We start from the raw sequence: 16,703 nt of genomic DNA on the forward strand, positions 1-16,703 counted from the left end.
ATATATACATATATATATATACATATACATATATATATATATACATATATATATATATATATACATATATATATATATACATATACATATATATATATACATATATATATAGATATACATATATATATATATATATATATATATATGTATATCTATATATATATATATATATATATATATATATATATATATATATGTATATCTATCTATCTCGGGAAGCAAAAGTTGGTGTAAATACAACTTGCAAGGTGCAGACATGTGTACACAACAAAAAAAACCATGAACATACAGCAAGGCAAATAATTGATAGAAGTGTGATAGGTATTTGTGGTCTTGTAATACAATAAAAGCTGTTGCACAAACTTAAATTATGTTGAAACAGTCTTCTGAATGTGTTACACTTTATTTAGTGTTGAGTTGTAATACATACATTTCTGTCCATTTATTCAAGGTCTGTAACAAAAAGATTGTTTTTTCTTCTATTTTACACCTGCTCACCTACATCACACTTGTTGCATTATACTTTACAGTTGCAATGTTGTTACACACCTAATTTGTCCACATGCCATTATATATGCATCATAATTCACTGATCATAAATCGCACACCATAATAGATAATTGAAGGGTGTCATGGGGTTTCTGCAGATATAGGCCTAAATTTACTAAGCTGTCTTCTGTCAAACCAAAGCCTTCCAACGGTGGAAGATACCCTACAGCCCATTCAAGGCCATGCGTTTAAGTTGTAAATATGGCTCATCGTTCACTGTTGTGTTTCTTTTGTGAGTCACCTTGATAAAGACGATACAAAGAACCAAAATGTCAGTATAGTTTTGTTTCTACGTATGTTGATGTGCCTGTGTGTCCCTTCGCAGGTTGGCGAGCTTCCAAAGCATGTTCTGCGAGGGATTCCCTTCGTGGTGACTAATCCGCTGTGCTCTTCCCTTGTACATTCAAACGGCTTTTCCCCAGTCCGTGTTGTTCCAGGAAAGAAATGACAGACATGTACTTAAATTCGTTGGGCTTGTAGTTGAATGTTTCCACCAATCGGAAGGTCTCTGATCGATCGCTGGCGTAGAACAGCTGCACTTGATTAGCTAAGCACTGAGCTTCCTGGACATTCTGCAAGAAAACGTTATACTTAGAAGACCTGTGTTTTAATTATTTTATTAATAAATATACAGTACTGCTTTTGCCAACAGCACCAAGGGTGGGCACATCTATACACTGAGAACGGATTGGTCATATTTATTTGTAGTGTAGAGTTCTAGTAACCATTTAAATCCTGAAGAAATATAGTTTTTTTTAAATGTTGTAATAACTTAATGGACCATCAAGCGAGATTTTCATAAATGCAGAAGTGCGTACAGAGTTTTTAAAACACGAGTACACATGGAGATGTAAGGTTTTGGAAACGCTGTAAACGCTATTACATTCATGAAGTATTACACACGATCATAAATCCACATCTTGCATTTGAGTAAAAAAACAGTCCCAACTTGGTAACAACCATGGGCAGAATCTTACGTTGCCAAAGTTATTCAGCTGAGGTGCTTCTCAAACCTTGTCACATAGCCCCAGTCAGGCCAGGTCTTTGAGTCAAACATCGTGTTTGCATGCACGGCGCAGGCCTTCGCTTGGGAGAATCAGACAATCCTACGCAGCCCAGGACTCCCTAAAAGGCTTTAGAACAGAACACGAGAAGAGAGTTTACCAGGAATTTGGTGTCAATTTCTGCGGTCATCAGAACGATTCCTTTTTCCTTCTGGAGCTCGAGATAATGGTATAAAATCAACTGGCTGGGAGCAGTCTCGCCTGCTGTCTGCAGAACGAAAATAAACCATCTTTAAAATGTTCCACAAAATAGCTGCAGTGTGTAACAGACGAGACTAACAAAATGCCCTCTTTGCAGTTTCACTTTTTTAACTCAAATCTTCTTCCATTAAAGGACCATACCAAGCTAAATTTAGGTAGATTGGAGCAGGGGAACGCAATCTTTTCCCCCTGCTGGCTGTCCCCCTCTCCTCGCACCCCACCCTCCTTACCGTGGTTCTGACGTTACGTTGCCATAGCAACGTGACATCACATGACAACACCGCAGTGCCATGTTGGCGCGTCTCCAGAAGACGTCAACCACGGTAAGAGAGTTACAGAGGCCTTCACCGGTTCCTTGGCAGTTCATTTAAATGCCTCCGGGAAGTGCGCGGGGCCTCTGTAACCGCCGCGCCCCCCGCAGAGAATCTCCCGGTTTGCGCAACGCTGGATTAGAGGAATGGTCAAGTGTGGCAAGTACAATTTAATGCTCAAATGTGTAAAATAATGCATTTGGGTCACAAAAATCCAAAAGCAGAATACAGGACTAATAGCACTGTAATGTCAACTACTGTAGACAAAAGGAACGTGTGAGTCCTTATGTCAGCGAGAGAGAGAGGGGGGTGGAGGGAGAGATAATACCACTTTATAGATTATTGGTGAGACCTCACCTATCTCCGGAAGGACATAAATCATTTGGAGACTGTGCAAGAAAGGGCTGATAAGTTCGTAATGTGCATGATCTACATCTCTTAGTAGGAAAGACTACAGGACCGTAATATGTACAGTGTAGAGGTGAGAGGGGAAATGATAGACACGTTCAAATACATAACGCGTCTCAACAAAGTACAGCAGGGAAGCATATTTCAGAGAATGAGAAGTGCTACAATAAGAGGTCATTCTCTGAAGCGGGAGGGTGAGGAAGTATTTGTTCACAGAAAGGGTGGTTGATTCATGGAATAACCTTCCAACAGAGGTGGTAGGGGCTAATACAGTAAGTGAATTCAAACACGTTCGGGATAGACATAAGGCTAAATCCTAAATATTAATGAAAGCCAATGATCTATTAGGGCAGGGGTAGCCAACTCCAGCTCTGAAGGGTCACCAACATTACGTTGACGGTCACGTGGGTTGCGATGGAGCATGCACGCAGCTCCAACTATTGGGAGACAACTAGGAACGCTGTACACACAGGGCATCTACTATATTGCCGTCCTTGCAGCATCAGCTATCAGGTTGTATACTTCCTGCTTTCATTGCAGGTTATTTATCCCTTATACACCTGCTTATAGATCTATACCTGGTTACTAATGACATCTGGTGTACATTGAATTTTCTATATACCCTATTCACTGTACCAACTATGATAACAGCATTAACTATTTAAGCTGTGACATAGTAATGTCTTCCTCTGGTATGCTTAGTCTCTAATAGTGTGGGATTTCCCCTTGTAGCTGCTACTTTGCCTGATGGTATGGTGAGGCTATATAGCCGTGTTAATATATTTTGGACCTTATCTCCATATACATACTCTATGGGGGTATCAGTATAGGTTCATATTAACCCCTATATTCACCTTACTGTTCCACTCTCGCCCACTAGGGAATCTTTTTAGTTTTTGTAATTTAGTTGTAATTTTATGCATTTCGTCAGATTTCATTATGTATTAAAATTGATGTATTTGTTTGTCATGCTATAGTTTAGATTGTGTGGACATTTCCCAGTTGGTCTGTGTATATATTTAAAACCAGAGACATAACATAAAACACAGACAAAGCTCAGTGCACATCCAGAAAAACTTATATACGGTACAGTGCCTAAATATACATGTATAAATAACTAATAAATAGTTTTTTAGTTTAACATTTTGGCCAAATTGTTGTAAGCCCTTGAGCCAAACTTCACGGCAGACCACGTTTCAAGGGTCCCTACACTAATATGCTTGTAGGTGTTCTGTATGTTTTATAATTCTTGTGCAGCTAGTCTTGGCTGTTTTGGAGGGTGGCAACCTCCTATCCAATTGAAGCTCACTCCCTCCCACATTTAAATGGTTAAAAGCTCACTCCATGGCATCTCCAACTATCAGGGGAACTTGCCTGCATGCAGTGTGATTGTGACAAATCTATTACAGAGTGCTTTTCCTGGTAATGTACAGGTTAATAAAAGCTTCAATCAGACTTAGAACTTTTGCAACTTATATTGACAGATTTATTAGAAATCATTCTTCCTGGCAATGCACAGGTTATTAAGAATTTATATTAGTGTAGGGACCCTTGAAACGTGGTCTGCCGTGAAGTTTGGCTCAAGGGCTTACAACAATTTGGCCAAAATGTTAAACTAAAAGACCATTTTATTTATTAGTTATTTATACATGTATATTTAGGCACTGTACCGTATATAAGTTTTTCTGGATGTGCACTGAGCTTTGTCTGTGTTTTATGTTATGTCTCTGGTTTTAAATATATATTGCCATGCTCAGTAGCACTCCTCTGTGAAACTTATATGCTTATATATATGTTGTGGGTATTTTGGGGGTTCAATTTGAGCTTGTAGGTGTTCTGTATGTTTTATAGGTCTGTGTATATACTCTCATACTATTGGTACTAGTTATTAAGCTGGTACTTTATGAAATACATCATACCATGGAATGAGTGCAATTTGTAGGGACTTTTAGTGACCTCTCTAGGCCACTTGTTGGGGTTTTTTGGCCACCAACAGGTCATGTTTTCAGGATATCCCTGCTTCAGCATATGTGGCTCAATCAGTGGTTCAGGCAACGACTTAAAACCTGACCGGTTGGTTTCCCTTGAGTACTGGAGTTGCCCACCCCTGGAATAAGGTCTGGGGTTTTACAGCAGATAGGAAAATGGGTCAAGTGGTTCTTATCAGCCGTCAAATTCTGTGTTTCTGTGTTACATGCCCCTCTTCCTTTCCGCATGGGTGGGAAGCATGGGTTTCCGGAGCAGAACCGCAGTCATTTCGGCTCCAGGGACCCCCTGGATCCTGAGGTACGAGCTGGGGAAGGTGCCTCTGGCACTTCATGGGAGGTTTAAATCCCAGACGTGACACCTGAAAGAAGCCGTGACGCATGACGTTGTGGCGTCCTGTTGGCCTGTGTGACGCGGGAGATTTAAACCTTTTTTTTTGTTTCCGCTGGAAAGGAGGACCCGGCGGGGCTTTCCCCAGTAAGTATCCCGTTAAACAGAGGGTCCCCGGAGCTAAAATCAACACAATTAAAGGGGATGGGGGGATAAAACTGAGGGAGAACTGATCCTTTAATGTCAATATGGTCTATTATGGTTTTTATTTCTCCATGACCTTATAATTGCATTGCCTGTGGTTCACTTAGATCAGGGGAGGCCAACTCCAGTCCTTAAGGGCCACCAACAGGTCAAGTTTTAAGCATTTCCCGGCTTCAGCACAGGTGGCTCAATCAGTGGCTCAGTCGTTTGCATGGTAACTACATGAATATGATACACACACTTCAGTGTTCCAGCAGCTGCATTAGAACTGGGGAAGTACCGATTAGCTTCAGGTTATGTTACATTTTAATGGAACAACAAGGGGGCTCTTTACAGATGTTATACACATGATCAGAAGACTTCAGCACATCACCTCTTATGTTGATCCATTAAAAGTTATCACAACCAGCACCAGAATCAAGTCCGGAAACAGAACACAGAAGGTGACTTGCTACCTTCCAACTATCTGGAATTGGACATACCTGGATGTTGATGAGCGAAGTGAAATGAAGCTCAGCTGCAGACCACTGACCCACATAAAACTCATATCCTTCCTGTCTTGGCAACGCATACAAGAACTGCAAGGAGAAGACCCATGTGAGACAAGAAATCTTACAGCATTACAAAATACTGCTTCCTGACCCCAGGGCCGGTGACCCTCGGAGTTTAGTAGAAACAAACCAAAGTCAGCTGAGAGATGAGGAAGGAAATAGGAGGCTCCAGGTGTAGCCCCCCAAGCGGTAACCCCATTACTTCCAAATGATTAACACAAAGGCCAGTAATGTCGTGAAATCAAACAACTTTATTCAATAACATGATTCATCCGGAGGGAAATGATTTAAATAATTGTTCACATTTCAGTCTCTTTAAAAAGGTTTTGGGAGGAAAAGACAGAAAATTGAAGCGCTTTCTAAAAGTACACAGAACTCTGCAATTCTGGTAAGAAATCATAATGGAACCAATGTATCCCCACGTCTCATGTCTACTTCCTTCAGGGAAGCAGCCCTGCTCCAGGAGAGATCCTATTCATGTGGGCTAAGACTTTAACGGGTCAACCCTAACAAGCCGCACAATCCTGATCACTTTTAGGCAACCCGAAAAGAAAATATAGCAAATTGTCCTCAGTGCACAGTCTTGCTATGTTGCCATAATGATTGTGTGTTATATAATAGAATGTAATATATGGCATTGCTTTATATAATGTAATATAGGGCATTACTATATATAAATGTAATATAGGGCATTACTATATATAATGCAATATAGGGCATTGCTTTATGTAATGCAATATAGGGCATTGCTTTATGTAATGCAATATAGGGCATTGCTTTATATAATGTAATATAGGGCATTGCTTTATAATAATTTATATAATGTAATATAGGGCATTGCTTTATATAATGTAATATAGGGCATTGCTTTATAATAATTTATATAATGTAATATAGGGCATTGCTTTATATAATGTAATACAGGGCATTACTATATATAATGTAATATAGGGCATTACTATATATAATGTAATATAGGGCATTACTATATATAATGTAATACAGGGCATTACTATATATAATGTAATATAGGGCATTACTATATATAATGTAATATAGGGCATTACTATATATAATGTAATATAGTACATTACTATATATATAATGTAATACAGGGCATTACTATATATAATGTAATACAGGGCATTACTATATATAATGTAATATAGGGCATTACTATATATAATGTAATATAGGGCATTACTATATATAATGTAATATAGGGCATTACTATATATAATGTAATACAGGGCATTACTATATATAATGTAATACAGGGCATTACTATATATAATGTAATATAGGGCATTACTATATATAATGTAATATAGGGCATTACTATATATAATGTAATATAGGGCATTACTATATATAATGTAATATAGGGCATTACTATATATAATGTAATATAGTGCATTGCTTTATACAGCACTACACTCTTACAGAAAATAATTTAAAAAAGCAAATGTTTCTTTAAGATTTTGGACCTAAAGTGCAAAGAAGGGTCAAACTGTTGTACAGTAACGAGCACAAAGCCGATTAAGTTCCTGCATATTTTTAGATTGTCTTCTTGCTGTTTTGCAGAACATGGAAAACGTGCAAAACGCTTTGAAAGGGAACTTTTCCAGTAACTTTCAAAGGCACCAAGAGAGGTCATTAAAACATCCCTCAGTGAGCTGCCGCCAGGAGGCCCAGTGTGAAGGTTACAGATGCTGTGCAAGTAATGGACAAGAACTTTACATTTCCTTGCTTAGCAAAACAATATGCAAACATCTGTGCTTTGCTGGATGATCAGATGTGACTGGAGCTACGAGCAGCTGAGTATTGGCATGCAAATGCCAGAAGGAGGAAAAAAAAAAGAGGATTTGAACCAAAAGAAATAGAAAGTGTTCAAACTTACTGAGGGGCAGGTCTGGGCTCGATGCCATACGAGATCAAAGGATTCTCCCTGAAGAAAAGAACAGAGAGTTACGAGCTATGCAGAGGAAAAGGGAACAGAAACAAATTCCTGAAGATATGGAGGACTAGAGAGATTAACCAGAACATCAGCCTCCTGCCCGAGTCCAGAACACACACCGGGAAAAGGACAATGCCAGTTCTTGGCCAAGGAAGGCTCATCCAAGCTTTAATCCTTTAGATAAGATATGATGTAATGCAACGAACAAGTTACTGTTAAATGCAGACTCAAAAAGGTGGCGGAAGAATGATTTGGCTATTTCAGAGGAAGTATGAATGGGAATGGTGAGGAATGAAAAGCCAAGACCGTTACCTCTTGGCTCTTGAAGAGAAAGGCTTGGTCCCCGCTGGCTACTGCAGCGCTCGCTATGGCGGGCGCAGCGGGGACAAGAGCTGCCCCTCAATGGGGCCGGGCCCGCTGCAAGGGGGGCCGCCGCGCGGCACGGCGAGTTTTTCAGGGATACATAAGTTCAGACCTAGCAACCGAGCACTAGGCCACGCCTCCCGGCAGTTCAGCCAATAAGGGCGAACCTGCCGGGTGACATCAGGGCCGTGCCCCCGTCACGACCCCCCTGTCTTTCCCCCTGCAGCTTACTGCAGACCGGGGAACTCGGCTGCACGCGCCGCCATCCTCGCAGGTGCGCGCGCAGCGCAGGCAGGGGGCTGTAGCCAAAGGATCTCATGAGTAGCTTTATGTAGCTCATTAGATGTGTGTGTTTATATTAGTGATGTCATCACGGGAGCGGGGCCAGAAGGCACGAGTTCCGAGGAAACGAGACTAATAATAAGGGCATCTTAATGTATGTTCCTGCTGACATGTACATAATACATTGACATGCAGTTCTGGGCGCAGCACGCGCTACTCACGGGTATGACGGCGAACACGGTGTCTCGTGAAGAAAAGAACTGATTCCAAATCTGTAAACAAGGCGGCGTATTGGGGTCAGCAACTCCGCACAGTAATCTGTGCTCTAATCACTAACAAAGCGAATGTGAAAAGGTACACAATTTGGCAACACATTGTGTAAACAGATTTAATGACACACAAGATGGCAAGTGTTAAACAACACAAAATGCGGTTACGCTGCACACACTAAGAGCGTCAATAGAATGCGTTTCTCGCAATTTAGAAAGCGGCTTTGTACCAATAGAGAGCAATTTGGGGATTAGTTACTGGAAAAGGTACTTGGGGCAACTTTATAAAAGAACGTATCACATTGTGTGTCTCTAACAAACTTCTTTTTTGTGTGCCAATTATATGTCCTGTCTGAGACGGTATTAACCACTGCAACCAATAAAGCTGTGTGAAATGATTAGAAGCTTTGCATTTCCATCGTGACACAATTTATCATTATTTAGCTTCATTTTTGATACCCAGACAGCTAATCTCAGGTGAAATTATAATTGCATCGTAACAGTTTATAGACTCTGGATTACAGTGTGAAGAATTCAGCCACAATTCGGTCTCCAATCTTAAAGTTATGGTCTCTTCTCAATAGGAAACCGAAAAAATAGCACGTGTATGGTTAGCTCCGTGAAAACATCTTACCTCTCCAATATCATCTGCACTTTTGTCTTTTACCAGCTCTAAATTCAGGATGGAGGTCAGTGTCTGCAAGACAGGATAGAAGTAATTTCACCGGGCGCAACCTCAGCTGCAATGTTTTGCAAATCCGAGTGCATGCCAATGTATGGGGACTTTGTTATGTGTGTATATACACAATCATTTAGTACAAGCATACAGTATTTTACAGTTACCACATTGAAATAACACAATAAGGGGATAACAGAACCAAACATTCCTGCCCAGTGAAGCTTAGAGAAAAAGTGTTGGACGACCTATGGAGATCACAGGCATAAACGAGTATATTAGGCTCAGTGTGTGTGCTGCTCTCCTGGGCCTTACGAGCTGCTAGTTGGATGCTAACAACGCACCTTATCTTTAGTGAATCCTTTGGACGAACCTGTTCCTACCTAAAAGGAACAAAGAAAAACGTTATCCCAACTGATCCTGGGGTGCTTTGTAAATGATCAGAGTTTGTTCTGAGCTCTGAGGCTTAGAACAAAGAGTCAACTCCTCATGGGGATCTGATCATACACAACTATTTTCTCAAGACAGCTTTCCTTTGATATCACTGTTAAAGGGACATTTCCTCTTGCCTGGTGTTTTGGTTTTTATAGATGAAGCATTTTCTTGCCTTTATGGCAATACAATTATCCAAGATGCCAATCGATTAGTTTTCCCATGATCGATCGGTGAACATCCTGCTTCCCAGGGCAAGCAATAAATATGGCCGCCTATTCCAAAAGAGGAAGTGCTGTGATTTCCTAAATAGTTGCCATAGCAACCCAAGTACGCTTTAATACATTAAAAAAACATTGCAAAGTTGTGGGGAAAAATGCATTTTTATCCAATACTACACAACTGGGTCCCATGGCTTAGTAGCTACATTCAGAAACCCAGCTGGTGTTACTAGGGCATATCGTGGCCAGCTCTCCTATGGGGCACAGGACGCAATCTGAACTGATGGCGGGCGGAAGGAGGAGGACTTCCCCTTCTGTTCCATCATCAGTGATGGAAGCGGTCATGTGATTGGAGTGCACGAGGGGTCGAAAACCCTGTTTCCGAGGATTCACTAAATGGCCGCCTTTCAGTTTCAATCAACTCTTCAGTCTGTGTAACTCAGCAGCTACAATATATTCTAATATTACTACGGTAACATTATCTATTGTTACACAGCATGTTATTGTACGCGGCAAAGACAAAATTGTTTGTCTTCTTGAGAATCGCGGTCGCACTTCATCACTCGCACGCTCTATTGGCGGCCTCATAGAGAAGAGGTCTTTTGTCTGCGCCGCGCCTGCTGCAGTATATTAAATCTCATTAAAAATGGCATTAGGAGTTGAATTTTAAAATAATTTAAAAAAAGTAGCAAATATCTATTATTACAGAACTGATTAATTTAAAAAAAAACAAAACAAAAAAAAATGTGTAGGATATTGCTTGGATTGCTCAAACACCTACTAAACATATTGGATTAAACCAACCTCGTTAATTTAAAAAAAAAAATAAGTGTCTGCTTGATTTATGGTGCAGAGATACGCAGTAATGTTTACCGGAGAGAGGGAATATTAAATAATAGAAGCAGTAACCCGGCTAGTCAATTAATAAAAAAAAAAACATTATTAGGACAATGTAACATTCATTCCCTTTTGAATGCTTAATACAGGGGTACGCAAACTTCTTGAGCTGCGCCCCCCTGCTCGGGACCCGCAACATTTGCGCCCCCTCCAATGACTCGGTGTCAAATTACGTTGTGGGTCATGTGACGTCACGTCATGTGACCCTGCCGCGTCATTTGACGTACGTTGCCATGGCGACGTGTCGCCGAAGACCCGGCGGAGAGCAGGCACGTGAGTTACAGAGGCCTCACTCCTCCCCGGCAATTAATTTAAATGCATTGGGGAAGGGCGCGGGGCCTCTGTAACCGCCCATGCCCCCCCTAGAAATTCCATTCCTCCACCCCCCAAGAAATTCTCCCGCCCCCCAGTTTGCGCACCGCTGGCTTAATATAAGACCGTCAGCCCCGGTGGGCTGGTTCAAAGTCTCAGGTTTTATTATTTGTGGAGTGGCTATCACACACAAAGGGTGGTGGGTTCGTGAAACAGCCTCCAGGGGCTAATACAGCAAGGGAATTCAAACACGCTCGGGATAGACATGAGGCTAAATCCCGGACAGGCAAGAAAGCCGAGGATTACATACTGTCTGAGGTTTCACAGCAGGTAGGGAAGTGGGACACGTGCTTCTTATCTGCCACCGCCGCAGCCATTATATTCTAATGTTTCAGGATTCTTTTGGTACAATAAATGTATTTTTATGGGTGGGCATCGGCCCGTATGATTAGCAAACTGGATTAATGCAGGGGATCACTGAGCCCGAAAACCGGGAAGTATAAAATAGATGGGGTAAGTGGTATTATTTTATTATTAACCCCTCTTGTGCCAATGAGGCTACCTGGGCTCTCCTGGACAGGTGGATGAAAGTGTTACATGACCACATGATGTCCATTATACTTTTAATTTGAATGTTACATATGTTCTGAGGGGTACAGTTGGGTACTGCATACAGCCCTGTTAGTCAGTATGGGTGGTAGGCCCAATAGGGATGGTGAAGATTAACCCATTTGCCATAGTAGTTAGCAAATCTTTACTAGCCTCTTTGGTTTACAAGGGGGATGTTGTTAGTGTAGTGCAGGGGAGCTCAACTCCAGTGCTCAAGTCCCTAACACCCCCCCAACAGGTCAGGCTTTCAGGATATCCCAGCTTCAGCACAGGTGGCTCAGAGCCTCGGATTGAGCCCCTTGTGCTGAAGCAGGGATATCCTAAAAACCTGACCTGTTGGGGGGAGTTTGAGGACTGGAGTTGAGCACCCCTGGTGTAGAGGAAGGGTATTTATGCAGTGTTTTAACCCCTTTGGTGCCTGATGGCATTCCCCTTTTTCCTGCTTCACAATACGATAGAGATAACATAGTTACTAAAAAAAAATGATTTATGTTTTACTTCTGAGGATTCAATGACAATCCTTCATGGCAGTTTGAAAGCACTACGGGAACCCTACTTTTTGGGCCTTCCAATCACAGAATGCAAAATGGCACGAGATAACAAATAGGAAAACCTATCACAGGATCTTTGCATTTTCCAACCACTACTTACGTATTCATCAAAATTCATATTTCTTAATTGAATGCATACCTGGGACCAGACCGAAGTCCCTCTCCCCTAGTGAGCACCGGCAAAGGGAGACTAAGGTGACACAGAAAGCAGTAAATGGCCAACAAAAATCAGGTTGCAGGGAAGCAAGAACAGTCTTTTGAAACATACCAAAAGATAAACAAAAACCTTTTTACATTTAACGTTAGTGAATTTAAAGCAGTAATAATCATTGAGATGCAGCCTTAACTTAGAGACACCTAGGGCAATATGTATCATAACAAAAAGGTAGGCGCAAAGTAGCTATTTTGTCACAACTCGCGCTGATATATACCTGTGCCAGGCAGCGTCTATGTATTCATCTTAGTTACACCATTTTCGGGTATGTCTGAGTCTGCCTGCGACGAGATGAGGGATTTATAGAGAAACTGGGAGGAGTTACGGCGGGTGACATTGGCACAGGTTCTGTATTAAGAAACATGCAGCTTGCGTCACTTTTCTGGACGGCTTTCTCCATCACTGTAAAAGTGGCTGCCAGTCCTTTTTTAGTGCACAATACTAGCGTAGCGCGGTAAAACTATAGAAATACACTTCATACATATATCGCATTTCAGAAAGAAAAAATATTATTTTATTACATGGCTGCGTCACCGCAAGTTAACCTCTTGCTACATAGCGCCCCTAGTGGTCAACACACAATAAGATGCAAATTAGTAAGCATGTCCTACACAGAACTGTTTATACAGGCATACCCCGGTTTAAGTACACTCGCGAGTAAGGACATATTTTCATTAGCACCATACCCCTGTGTCCATACGCTCGCTTCGCGAGTACGGACACTTATTCTGCCCTACACACCGCCGTAGTAGTGACGTGTTGATTACCGTCGTCCAATAGGCAAACAGCAGCTCGCACATGCGCCTGTCAGCACGTCCTGAACAGCAATACCGGCTCCCTACCTGTACCGAAGCATCGATAAGTGGAAAAAGGTAGTGCTTCACTTTAAGTACATTTTTGCTTTACATACATGTCCTGGACCCATTACGTACGTTAATACGGGGTATGCCTGTACTGTAAATTAAAGTGCAGTTGCCATTTATGTGGCCACTAGTAAAAAATAATAATAAAAATGCCCATGCCTTTTCTTCCACAGTGCGGACAAATTCTGCTTGTTTAGAACAACCAAGCGACTGTTTCTTCACCTCACTCCTCTTCTCCATGCGAACATCGAAAGATGCTGGGTTAGATCTACATTTGGGATGTACAGAAATGACTCCTCGGAATATAGTGTTAAAATGCTGTGTCAGTGAAATGACACAATCTAATTGTGTATCTATGGCAAGAGGAGAACATTACTATGCCAATAGGGTTAGTGTCACTCCTCATAGTAAGAGGTTGTGAGACGTGGCATCTTTGGAAGCAAGAAGGATGAACCTGGGAAACCTAGAAATCAGACACCATATTATCATATAAAAGAAAGGTGGTAGATGGGGTCTACAGTATATTTGCATATGTAAATATGCAGATTTCTTTCAGGTGAAATAAAAGGTCCATCTCTATCAGGGGATGGCTCTAAGTCCCTATCCTACAGTATGTATCAGGCGGTTAGAGAAGGCTTCTCTCTCTATCAGGGAGTGAAATAAAGAATATCTTGGTTATAAAAGATTATTATATTGCACACCTGGCTTCTCTCTGTATTATGGGGTTATGTAGTCTCAATTCCTCTTGCTTTGTATTAGGCGTTTATAGTTCTCAACCGCTGTATTTTAACTGCTCCCCCCCAACCCCACATCCTCTACTCACTCTTCAGATAATCTCAGGTCATCTCTCTCTGTAAGGGGAAATAATTTATATCCAATGTCTCTTCATCTCTGTCAGATGGTCATTATCTCTCATGGTTAATATAACTGTCAGAGGCCCCTCTCAGGAGGTTACGGCAATTTCTCAGGCCTCTCCTCCCCTCTGTGTGTGTGATGCCTCCCTCTCTGTATCTGGGTTTAATTGTAGTGCCAGAGATCTATTCCTGTGGATCTATTCCCGGGGGCCTCTCTCTCTCAGGGGATAGAGCCCGGGGGTCTCTCTCTCTCTCTCTCAGGGGATAGAACCCGGGGGGGCCTCTCTCTCTCTCAGGGCATAGAACCCGGGGGACCTCTCTCTCTCAGGGTATAGAACCCGGGGGGGGCCTCTCTCTCAGGGGATATAACCCGGGGGGGGCCTCTCTCTCAGGGGATATAACCCGGGGGGGCCTCTCTCTCTCAGGGGATAGAGCCCGGGGGTCTCTCTCTCTCTCAGGGGATAGAGCCCGGGGGTCTCTTTCTCTCTCTCAGGGGATAGAACCCGGGGGTCTCTCTCTCTCTCAGGGGATAGAACCTGGGGGGTCTCTCTCTCTCTCTCTCAGGGGATAGAACCCGGGGGGCCTCTCTCTCTCAGGGGATAGAACTCGGGGGCCTCTCTCTCTCAGGGGATAGAACCCGGGGGGCCTCTCTCTCTCTCAGGGGATAGAACCCGGGGGGGCATCTCTCTCTCTCAGGGGATAGAACCCGGGGGGCCTCTCTCTCTCTCTCTCAGGGGATAGAACCCAGGGGCCTCTCTCTCTCAGGGGATAGAACCCGGGGGGGCTCTCTCTCTCAGGGGATAGAACCCGGGGGACCTCTCTCAGGGGATAGAACCCGGGGGGCCTCTCTCAGGGGATAGAACCCGGGGGGCCTCTCTCTCTCTCAGGGGATAGAACCCGGGGGGCCTCTCTCTCTCTCAGGGGATAGAACCCGGGGGGCCTCTCTCTCTCTCAGGGGATAGAACCGGGGGGCCTCTCTCTCTCTCAGGGGATAGAGCCCGGGGGGCCTCTCTCTCTCTCAGTGGATAGAGCCCGGGGGGTCTCTCTCTCTCTCAGGGGATAGAACCCGGGGGGCCTCTCTCTCTCTCAGGGGATAGAACCCGGGGGGCCTCTCTCTCTCTCAGGGGATAGAACCGGGGGGCCTCTCTCTCTCTCAGGGGATAGAGCCCGGGGGGCCTCTCTCTCTCTCCGTGGATAGAGCCCGGGGGGTCTCTCTCTCTCAGTGGATAGAGCCCGGGGGCCTCTCTCTCTCTCTCTCTCAGGGGATAGAGCCCAGGTGCCTCTCTCTCTCAGGAGATACCTCCGGGGCCTCTCCTGAGGGATACCCCCGGGGCCTCTCCTGAGGGATACCCCCGGGGCCTCTCTCTCTCAGGAGAGACCACAGGGGCCTCTCTCTCTCAGGGGATACCCCCGGGGCCTCTCTCTCTCAGGAGAGACCACCGGGGCCTCTCTCTCTCTCAGGGGATACCCCCGGGGCCTCTCTCTCTCTCAGGGGATACCCCCGGGGCCTCTCTCTCTCTGGGGATACCCCTGGGGCCTCTCTCTCTCAGGAGAGACCACCGGGGCCTCTCTCTCAGGAGATACCCCCGGGGCCTCTCTCTCTCAGGAGATACCCCCGGGGCCTCTCTCTCTCAGGAGAGACCACCGGGGCCTCTCTCTCTCAGGGGATACCCCCGGGGCCTCTCTCTCTCAGGAGAGACCACCGGGGCCTCTCTCTCTCTCAGGGGATACCCCCGGGGCCTCTCTCTCTCTCTGGGGATACCACCGGGGCCTCTCTCTCTCTGGGGATACCACCAGGGCCTCTCTCTCTCAGGAGATACCCCCGGGTGCCCCTCTCTCTCTCAGGAGATACCCCCGGGTGCCTCTCTCTCTCAGGAGATACCCCCGGGTGCCCCTCTCTCTCTCAGGAGATACCCCCGGGTGCCCCTCTCTCTCTCAGGAGATACCCCCGGGTGCCTCTCTCTCTCAGGAGATACCCCCGGGTGCCTCTCTCTCTCAGGAGATACCCCCGGGTGCCTCTCTCTCTCAGGAGATACCCCCGGGGCCTCTCTCTCAGGGATACCCCCGGGGCCTTTCTCACCGGCGCAGCTGCTGGATCTTGTCCCGGTATTTCCCGTAGTGCGGGTTCTCCTCCAGCTCCGGTTCTTTCCGCACCGAAAAGGCCCGAAGCTGCTGCGGCGACACAAGCCCCAGACACAGAGGCCCGGTCCCCCGGCTCCGGACCGCCAGCAGCCCTCTGTAACCCAACGACATCTGCACCACGGCCGCCGCCATCTGCGTGTCACCAACCGGCCACATCCGGGAGTACGGAGAAACGCACCCGGCCGGGAACAAGGACCCACCCAGCACAAAGGTTCCTGCCTGCAAGTAACATGAAAACTTCTAATGAAACGTGTGTGTGTGTGTGTGTGTGTGTGTGTGTGTGTGTGTGTGTGTGTGTGTGTGTGTGTGTGTGTGTGTGTGTGTGTGTGTGTGTGGTGTTTTGGTTACATGTTGTTGGATCAGTCTAGGGCTGAGTCCATGGTCACCGCGCTGACGCTTGTCAGTGAGCCCCTGCATCCGCAATGAGAGCGGCTTTAGCAGGGGCTCGCGCACACTT

The 16,703-nt window shown here is 44.6% G+C and overlaps 1 protein-coding gene across 1 annotated transcript; it reads right to left on the reverse strand.

Annotated features, from left to right (window-relative positions):
- Positions 1 to 384: 384 nt before the first annotated feature.
- Positions 385 to 16,434, reverse strand: ATPAF1 (ATP synthase mitochondrial F1 complex assembly factor 1). Its single transcript, XM_075616258.1, has 9 exons — positions 16,185 to 16,434; positions 13,410 to 13,518; positions 9,496 to 9,534; positions 9,110 to 9,172; positions 8,428 to 8,478; positions 7,505 to 7,552; positions 5,536 to 5,631; positions 1,714 to 1,821; positions 385 to 1,121 (listed from the first exon to the last, which is right to left on the reverse strand). Exons 1-9 carry the CDS (start codon positions 16,400 to 16,402, stop codon positions 924 to 926), a joined length of 930 nt encoding a protein of 309 aa, XP_075472373.1. The 5' UTR covers positions 16,403 to 16,434; the 3' UTR covers positions 385 to 923.
- Positions 16,435 to 16,703: the final 269 nt, after the last annotated feature.

This window comes from Ascaphus truei, chromosome 10 (genome assembly GCF_040206685.1).
Source record: "Ascaphus truei isolate aAscTru1 chromosome 10, aAscTru1.hap1, whole genome shotgun sequence".
In the NCBI taxonomy this organism is placed as follows: Eukaryota; Metazoa; Chordata; class Amphibia; order Anura; family Ascaphidae; genus Ascaphus; species Ascaphus truei.